The 10,335-nt window shown below is 43.2% G+C and overlaps 1 protein-coding gene across 3 annotated transcripts in view; it reads left to right on the forward strand.

Annotated features, from left to right (window-relative positions):
* znrf3 (zinc and ring finger 3) overlaps nucleotides 1–950 on the forward strand; it is a 262,915-nt gene extending 261,965 nt beyond the window's left edge. For all 3 annotated transcript variants that reach the window (XM_041203148.1, XM_041203149.1, XM_041203150.1), the window contains one exon: nucleotides 528–950. In XM_041203148.1, the coding sequence (XP_041059082.1) occupies nucleotides 528–583 (56 nt within the window). In that variant the 3' untranslated portion in view covers nucleotides 584–950. The remainder of the gene's footprint in view (nucleotides 1–527) is intronic.
* Nucleotides 951–10,335: the final 9,385 nt, after the last annotated feature.

Below are 10,335 nucleotides of genomic sequence, written 5' to 3' on the forward strand. Positions count from 1 at the left end.
CAATATTGTAGCATTGGTACCAATAACCCCCTCGTATTTCAATCTTCAAAGGTCAACCTGGACCATCATTGCCAGCAAGTTCTTTGACTGAGGGGGAAGAATCATGGCCAAATTGGATCCATAATCACCCATGTGCGCTTTCCAGCAAGGGCCATCAAGCAGTGATCAGGAGCGAGAGCCCATGGGCTGATGTTTCCCCTCTCTACCCCAGGGTGTTGAATTGCGTGTGTCGTATTTCCACAATCATTCCATTAGTGCTCAGCACAGGCACATATCAGCCAAACTTTCTGTGTGGAGAATTGTAACTACAAACCGGATTTTTTTCCACATGGCCCAAGCCATATTTCTGTTGTAGAATATTTTCACAATTAAAAAGCGACATTGCATGACAGAAAATGAATATTGTACTTAAACTTTAGAAATGAAGGAATTCACTTATGTGTCTGAATTTTAAAAGTCCACCATTTGGTTTAGGGGTTTGCTTACACAGTCTTCCTCAGTAATCCTGTCTTTTTGTGTTTCTCTAGGGTCTAGATCATCTCTAATTCTGAAAAAGGATTGTTCCACTGAGCAGGACATCTGATTTTTTAAATAAATATATATATGTATATAAGTACGGTGATACGGGAAGCGATCAATAAGACTCCAAACTCAGTCCCTGTGCGACTGTTTTAGCTTTGACAAAACACACAAAAGTGGTAATGTGGAGGAAAACACCAAATCTGATGCATCTTCCCACGACTCAGTTCGTGCTTCTTGTCTTGTGATTTTGAGACAAAGTTCTGCTGTTATTTAAAACCCTGCTGCCCTTCATCGCAAGGCAACGATACTACTGTTGTCAAGGAATGTCAGGAATAAACTTTGATCTGTAGTCAGAGGGATTTTTGAGCCTTCCGCACGCTCAGGGTTATGGTTGCCTTAGTAAGTGAGCAATATGAAATGTAAGAATAGAAAACAGGGGGCGGGAAAAGGGGAGGGGGAGGAGATGGGAAAACAGAGGGAGGGGGAAGGTGGTGGGGAACTGGGGAAAAGATGGGTAGGGTTTGGGGAAGGAAACAATAGCCCTATTATGGCTGTGACTGAATGTTCTTCTCTCTGCTGTAACAAGAGAAGCAGATTGGCTATAACAGGCACTCATGGGAGTCATGGGACAAATAGAGTGACACTGCAACAATTGAGTGTATGTTTTGTACATCCATTTTGAAAGGCACCAAGGTAGAGTTTTATGTACACAATAATGCCTTTACTGCCTGATGATCCATGCAAAGTAACAATTTTGTTGGGTACTTAAGGCACTATTTTACATTTGTAGCACTTAAAAAGATTTGTCTGAAATTTCTTGTAAAGAATTATAAAATGGTCAAGAGTTCTCTCCGTCATTACCATTTTTTCTAACGTGTTAAAAGGCTAGAAATTGTCTGTGTATATTCTGTATATGTATAGCGGCACATTTCATTTATGGAAATATGTTCTCAGAATATTTATTTACTAATATATTTATCTTAAGCCATGTCTTATGTGGAGAGTGTATGACATTATGAAATAATCATTGGAAAATCACTAACATGGGACCTTGTAAATACATGATAATTGCACACAAAGATTAAATATTCTCTGACCAAAAACTGATTTTAAATTTTAGTACTATACAGTTTTGTAACAAAAAATGTACAAATGTCTGTGAAAAATACAGTTTTATCAAGTAAAACTTTCCTGATGCTTTCTTGTTGTGACTCTTCATTGTTTGGTTCTTGTGATACTAGTTATTTCCATGTTCTGAGATCACAAGGGGGTGTGGTTTCCTCTCTGCAATTTTGTAGCTAAATTGTTGTGTTTTATGTGTCAACCATGGCTTAGGTGGTAACACTTCTGCCTCTGAATTGGAAGATGATGAATTCAAGTCCTGCTTCAGGACTTGAACACAAAACCTAAACTGACTCTCCAGTGCAGTGTGGAGCACAGTCCTGATATCATGGAAGGGGTAAATGCAAGTCTTGCTTTTTGTCAATAGATAATACTTTTACAATTTTGCTACAAATAGCAAGACAGAAAGTTCTCTCCCCAAACCCCCCCCACCACCTCCACCTCCCAAAACATCAGCCTTGTCTCAAAGGTAGCTCTCTCACCTCTGACACTTCAGTACAGTACTGAGGACCTGCTTCACAGTCGGAGGTCCCATCTGTTGGAAGAGATGATAAACCGAGGCCCTGTCTGCCCCCTCAGGTGAATGTCAAAAGATCCTGTGGTACTATTTGAAGAAGAGCATGGGAGTTCTTGCCCAGAATCCTGGCCAATATTTACATTTACTATGTATAAAAATGGGTTAGGCAGTCCTAAAGCAGAGAAGTCATGTTCCTCTTGCTGGTCTTCCTCTGCTTGTTGCTTTGGTGCACCTGGTATTAAACAGAGTAGTGAGTATGAGTAGATGAGCAGCACAGTGGCCGTGGAGAAGAAGGAGCATATACACATTCGGTGATACAAAATGAAACACAGCATGGAGGGCTATCAAGACAATCACCAACTAAGATAGGGAAGCACATCTTTTGGGGATTTAATCACAACCTTGAGGCAATTCTGTGACAATCGGCACAGAATCTAGACAGCTCTTCACAGCCCTCTGAATTGGAAGATTCACAGAACATATAGAGTACATTCTGATCCTAATTCTAATAACTTTGCAAGTATAGTATAGCTTTCCAAGGTTCATCGAATGCATAATAAATAATGCTGAAAATGGTTAAACTGAGCTCTGGAACAGGCCTGAGGTATTTTAATACTATCCATCATTCTTGTGCATCGGAGCCCCAAGTAGCTGATACTTTCCTTGCCAATGTTGAGAGTTGATGAACAGATAACCTTAATGTTACATCGACATGGACCTACTGACCTTTCCTCAACTCTACGTTTGTACTCACGTCTCGTGCTCATGATTCCTTTTCGTCAACTGTTAAACCTTCCAGTTGGTTTCTGTTCCATTTTAGCTATTTCCAACCATGCCGGGGAAACAATTTTTAATTAGTAGCAACTTCCTTTTATTAAATGTGAAGGTAATTTCTACCTATTGCTTCTATACCTATGGTTACTATTTTCTTAAATTTCAGATTAGTGTACACCCTAGGGGACAAACAAGCAGTCTTTAACGAACCTCCACCAGCACTTAGCAAAAAGTATTGTTAACAGGCTTGCAACAGTATCAAAATGGGGTTGGTAGACTTACTGTGTAGCTAACAGCATCAATCAATTTACTGCTACTATTTACAGAAGCAACTGCTCGGCACTTGATATGGTTGCCTCTTTCAAGCTGTAGGCCCTATTAAACGGCAATCAGGGGTCCTATCATGTGCATAGTAGCTACTTAAGAAAGAAAAAAGACTTGCATTTATGCAGCACTTTGCATGACCACCAGACTTCTCAAAGTGCCTTACAGTGAATGAAACTCTTCTGAACTATAGTGAGACTTGTAGGAAATGCAGCAGTAATTTTGAGCACAAGCCCCAAAAACAGCAGTATGATGATGGCCAGTTAATCCTTTTCAAGTGACATTGATTGAAGGATAAGTATTGGTCTGGTCAGTAGGCCAACCTCCCCTGTAATCTGAATTTGCCCAGACATTAGTTACATTATTGCGTGGATTTTTGGGCCTCAAGATAGAAACTAAACTAAAGCCATAGAGAGTGTACAATGTAGATTCACCAGACTGATGTCATGGATCAAAAACGCGGGAGAGATTTGAGATACCAATCCAGGCTTTTCACTTGCATTTATATAGTGCCTTTGTAAAGGGTTCTGGAAGTTTATGGAGGAGGAAGAGAGCGGTGGCTGCTTTCAGATCCTGATGAGTATGAGTTCACTGAGGAATCGAGGGAAGGGAACCTTTCAGAAGGTTTCAAAGAATAGCATCAAAGGCTTAAATCAATAGAACACTGCTCGACCAAGTTCAATGTTGGGGAACTGGAGATAACTCCTGCAGTAAATCAGGAAGAAGAGGGGAATTCTACTGGGGAATAGTACAAAGAATTATTTGGCAGCAACATGATGGAGAGGAGATCTCGCTAACTGCGGATGCCGCTGCCAGGATTCTCTTCGTCAACAGTTTAATGCCACAAATCTAGTGAGGATAGGCAAAGCAAACCCATACGCTTGAAACTTGAAATATTAATGTGTGTGTTGACTCCACCATTGACCCCTGCTGACCTCGTGAATCACCCTGAAATGATTTTGCCAGTTCCCCACTAATTTACTCCCAACCTCCATTCTACCAGTTCTCTTACAGCCATGTTTATACCAATATAGCAGTAGCTGATCATATCACTGACTACAAACATCCTTATTCACTATGATGATTCCATTGCAAGGCTCATGGAATGAGATGCCATTAGGTCTCACGTCCCCTGAGCTATCCTTGCCAGAAGAAGATAGCCAACAGCCTGTGAGAGAGAAAGGCTCAGATGGGCTGTATGGCCTCCTTCTGTGCCGTAACAATTCTGTGATTCATAGAATTGGCAGTGGGCAGGTGAAGCAACAGATTCCAATTCACTTTCCTTCCAGTTTTCAAGAGGAGACCATAAATATTCAGAGGAAGGTCAGTGGCTGAAGGTATAGGAAATGGTGAAATGGGAGGGAAGGCTTGTCAAATTGCTGCAGTGGCCCTCACTTGGTGCTATTTATATACAGATCCCAGCAGGCTTTAGCTCTTCTATGTCACAACCAGACTAACTAGCCAATTATCTTATTTGTCTGTGGGCCTTTGCTGTGCTCAAACTGCCTGCAGTGTAGGTACATAATAGCAACAGTACTTCCAAATAATTCATTGAATGTGAGCCACTTTGGAACTTTTCTGAAAGATGTTATAATATGCTGCATAATTGCAAGTCTGCTCTTCCTTCCATTCAATGAGAGATGTCTGGTATTATTTGTACTGGAGCTGGAACTTATTTCAAAAATTGTTTTCCATGCAAAGCACTCTGTTAATTGACAGCAGATGATTTCTTTGATCTCGTAGCTTTCCATTCCCTCTATAATGCTTCATGGCTTAGGAGTTTTATCAAAGAATAGGGTGGAGAATTTCCTTGGAGCTGCTCCTGCTCTGCTGTAAACTGGGTTTCTGCTGCCCTTCCAGTAATATTTTAAATGTGGAGTGAAAACAGCTCTGCAAGAGTTCCCAACCAACGGTCTTGTTGCATTTTTGTGTCTTTTGAGCCTTTTTAATCATGTTATCTCAGCTCTTGTACTTTACGTGAACCCTATCAGTGAATTCCAATTCTGTTCATTCAGGAGTATCTATCCTTGGCTTGAGATTCAGGTAAACTTTCAGTAATGAACAATGAACCATGTCTGGCTAGTTGCTTTCAACTACTGTATTTATTTTATGCTTTCATATGATTTAACTTAAGTGTTCAAAAGCAATAGAGCATCACATCTGATCTCATTTTCCATCTAAAATAGCAAGCAAATTTATTTGACAAAAAATGTATAAAAACATAGGAAGCATTCATATTATCTAGTTAAAAAATTACATTAGGACATGATGTGAAAGCTCCCATATAAGTTTGAGGGTTTTTTTTTACCTTCAGCTTATATTTATATTGGAGCATCCTTTCCTGAACTATTTTGGCCACTCGGCCTATTAGCAGGGTATTAGTATTATTAATCAGTTAGGCTTCATGCTGTAATTATCTCTTGATGTTTGTCAGTCACATCCTACTCTTTGCTTGTCTCATTGTTCACTTCTCTTTCCTTTCCCACCTCAGGAACTCCATCATTTGGATCCTGAGGCAAAATACTCCAGCAAAACGGACATGAACATACTTGTAATAAAATACCCACGCGTGTAGTATGCGGGATAAGCTGGCCATGTTGTATAGAATAGCTGATGAGACAAATATATGTCACTAAGCTGTGCCATGACTGGGTTCTTCGCAAAGAGATGGAAACAGTGAAACATTATCCAAATCATCAAAAGCCAGCGTTTGGTAGTAACCTTGCTAGAACTTTCAAACTCCAGAACTGGCATCGAACAATGACAGAATTACCTGGAAAAACTCAGCAGGTCTGACAGCATCGGCGGAGAAAAAAAGAGTTGACGTTTCAAGTCCTCATGACCCTTCAACAGAACTAGGTGAATCCAAGGAAGGGGTGAAATATAAGCTGGTATAAGGTGTGGGGGTAGGGGGGGGATGGGGGGGGGGCGCAGGGTTGGGGGAGAGAAGTGGAGGGGGGTTGGTGTGGTTGTAGCGACATACAAGCAGTGATAGGAGCAGATCATCAAAAGATGTCACAGACAACAGAACAAAAGAACACATAAGTGTTGAAGTTGGTGATATTATCTAAACGAATGTGCTAATTAAGAATGGATGGTAGGGCAATCAAGGTACAGCTCTAGTGGGGGTGGGGGGAGCATAAAAGATTTAAAAATATTTAAAAATAATGGAAATAGGTGAGAAAAGAAAAATCTATATAATTTATTGGAAAAAACAAAAGGAAGGGGGAAGAAACAGAAAGGGGGTGGGGATGGAGGAGGGAGCTCAAGACCTAAAGTTGTTGAATTCAATATTCAGTCCGGAAGGCTGTAAAGTGCCTAGTCGGAAGATGAGGTGTTGTTCCTCCAGTTTGCGTTGGGCTTCACTGGAACAATGCAGCAAGCCAAGGACAGACATGTGGGCAAGAAAGCAGGGTGGAGTGTTAAAATGGCAAGCGACAGAGAGGTTTGGGTCATTCTTGCGGACAGACCGCAGGTGTTCTGCAAAGCGGTCACCCAGATTACGTTTGGTCTCTCCAATGTAGAGGAGACCACATTGAGAGCAATGAATGCAGTAGACTAAGTTGGGGGAAATGCAAGTGAAATGCTGCTTCACTTGAAAGGAGTGTTTGGGCCCTTGGAAGGTGAGGAGAGAGGAAGTGAAGGGCCATGTGTTACATCTTTTGCGTGGGCATGGGGTGGTGCCATAGGTGGGGGTTGAGGAGTAGGGGGTGATGGAGGAGTAGACCAGGGTGTCCCAGAGGGAACGATCCCTACGGAATGCCGACGGGGGGAGCTGAAGGGAAGATGTGTTTGGTGGTGGCATCATGCTGGAGCTGGCGGAAATCACGGAGGATGATCCTTTGAATGCGGAGGCTGGTGTGGTGATAAGTGAGGACAAGGGGGACCCTATCATGTTTCTGGGAGGGAGGAGAAGGCGTGAGGGCGGATGCGCGGGAGATGGACTGGACACGGTTGAGGGCCCTGTCAACGACCGTGGGTGGAAAACGTCGGTAAGGACTCCATCCCATTCTCTCAGTTCCTTCGCCTCCGTCGCATCTGTTCCGATGATGCTACCTTCAAAATCAGTTCCTCTGACATGTCCTCCTTCTTCCTTAACCGAGGTTTTCCACCCACAGTCGTTGACAGGGCCCTCAACCGTGTCCGGCCCATCTCCCGTGCATCCGCCCTCACGCCTTCTCCTCACTCCCAGAAACATGATAGGGTCCCCCTTATCACCCCACCAGCCTCCGCATTCAAAGGATCATCCTCCACCATTTCCGCCAACTCCAGCATGATGCCACCACCAAACACATCTTCCCTTCACCCCCGCTGGCGGCATTCCGTAGGGATCGCTCCCTCAGGGACACCCTAGTCCACTCCTCCATCACCCCCTACTCCTCAACCCCCACCTATGGCACCACCCCATGCCCAAGCAAAAGATGTAACACCTGCCCCTTCACGTCCTCTCTCCTCACCGTCCAAGGGCCCAAACACTCCTTTCAAGTGAAGCAGCATTTCACTTGCATTTCCCCCAACTTAGTCTACTGCATTCGTTGCTCCCAATGTGGTCTCCTCTACATTGGAGAGATCAAACGTAATCTGGGCGACCGCTTTGCAGAACACCTGCGGTCTGTCCGCAAGAATGACCCAAACCTCTCTGTCGCTTGCCATTTTAACACTCCACCCTGCTCTCTTGCCCACATGTCTGTCCTTGGCTTGCTGCATTGTTCCAGTGAAGCCCAACACAAACTGGAGGAACAACACCTCATCTTCCGACTAGGCACTTTACAGCCTTCCGGACTGAATATTGAATTCAACAACTTTAGGTCTTGAGCTCCCTCCTCCATCCCCACCCCCTTTCTGTTTCTTCCCCCTTCCTTTTGTTTTTTCCAATAAATTATATAGATTTTTCTTTTCTCACCTATTTCCATTATTTTTAAATATTTTTAAATCTTTTATGCTCCCCCCACCCCCACTAGAGCTGTACCTTGATTGCCCTACCATCCATTCTTAATTAGCACATTCGCTTAGATAATATCACCAACTTTAACACCTATGTGTTCTTTTGTTCTGTTGTCTGTGACATCTTTTGATGATCTGTTCCTATCACTGCTTGCTTGTCCCTACAACCACACCACCCCCCTCCACTTCTCTCCCCCCACCCAACCCCGCCCTCCCCCCCCCACACCTTATACCAGCTTATATTTCACCCCTTCCTTGGATTCAACCTAGTTCTGTTGAAGGGTCATGAGGACTCGAAACGTCAACTCTTTTCTTCTCCGCTGATGCTGCCAGACCTGCTGAGTTTTTCCAGGTAATTCTGTTTTTGTTTTGGATTTCCAGCATCTGCAGTTTTTTTGTTTTTATCCAACAATGATGTTCCAGTCTGATGGGATATTTTGCCTTTTGCCAGGGCAACCTGAATCAGGGAGAAGGGAAACAACACTTGTTCCCCAGCTAGTTAAGTAACCCTTTGTTGAAGAAACCAAGGACTGCCACAGAGAGAATCCATGAAGATTGGTCTAACTGCAAAGGCAGGGAGATGGGTTGGTTTAAGAGTAGAAAGAGACAGGAAAAGAAGTTCCAATAGCTTTTTCCAGGAAGAAATCTCAGTCCTGGAGATGAACAACACATGTGAACACTATTGCCTGGGAGACATTAAAGGATCACTGGCTTGTTCTAATCTAGAGTGAATAAAGGCAACTCAAGTGCGATGGGCCTGGGCTTACAGACTGGGATAATAAAACAGACTAGTTATCCATTGACCAAGGAGTATATGCTATATTCTTAAATGAGCAATTCCTGCCCTGTTAACATTGTACTTTTAGATTTTTTTATTGAGATGTTTCAGTACAGCACTCATGCAACTGCTATTGACTTCTTCAGCTGGATTACCAATTAAAATTGAAATCTCCATACGAAACCACATCCAGTGACCCTTGCAATAATTGTATATGGCCTCAGTTTTTGTCTGCAAGGCAGATGCACAGAATCAAGAGAATTCCCGGCTCCATGAACCCAACTTCTAAAAATGTATGTCCAAACATCAGATTTTTGGTCCAGGGGATGGGTTATATTAGGAGTCAGGGCGGGCAACCCTGGAAGTAGTGAGGGGTCAGAGGCAGGCCCAGTGAGGGTTGGACGACTCAGGCGCAGATAAGAAAACGTCCTCAGAAAGGCCCATTTGAGAGGTTGGTCGTCCCATAGTGAAGTCTCTGTGCCTTAGAGGTGACATCATTGAGTGAGAACTCTGTGAATGCTGTCCAACTGTTAGCTGACCTTGGAACATATGGCCCATCATGGGCTTTCTCTGGGAAAAAATTGTCATTGTGGCTGCCTGTTCAGAGTGTACTGTATTGAAGCACTGAAAGCATGGAGTGGATTCACAAAACCCAGCCATGGTGATGGCATTGTCTTGTCACCACTACTTGGTACAGCTATTCTGCAGTCATGTAGCTAGCTGCCAAGACTCAGTGGATAGATGAATGCTGAACAGTGCCATTCTCATTATTCCATCCAGTTGCCCTCTTGCCATACACCTATCAGGATGTGCCCACACTGTTGACCCTTGAGCAGGTCCATTACAGCTGTGCACTGTCACAGCATAACAGTGTGACTAAGAGGGAGGATACTAGTGGGGCTGTCAGTCATCATGGAGCACAGCATGCTACCTTGGAGTCACAGCTGCCACACACATGGCACCAAGCATTTCTGCTGTGCCATTATCTCCACCAAACCTTATTAATAATCATTGATGATATGGTGAAAATGGTTAGTGTGGGGGAGATGATGGCCTAGTGGTGATGTTACTAGAGTAGTAATCCATAATGGCCAGGTGAATTCTCTGCTGGCTTGAGTTCAAATCCCATCAAGGCAGCTGGTGGAATTTAAATTCAATTAATTTTTTTAAAAGTCTTGTATTGAAAGTTAGTCTCAGTAATGGTGACCATGAAACTATCATAGATTGTTGTAAAAACCCATCTGGTTCACTAATATCCTTTAGGGAAGGAAACCTGCTGTCCTTACTTGGTGTGGCCTACATGTGACTCCAGGCCCACAGCAATGTAGTTGCCTCTTAACTTACCTCTGAAATG

The sequence above is a fragment of the Carcharodon carcharias genome, chromosome 13, assembly GCF_017639515.1.
Source record: "Carcharodon carcharias isolate sCarCar2 chromosome 13, sCarCar2.pri, whole genome shotgun sequence".
Lineage (NCBI taxonomy): Eukaryota > Metazoa > Chordata > Chondrichthyes > Lamniformes > Lamnidae > Carcharodon > Carcharodon carcharias.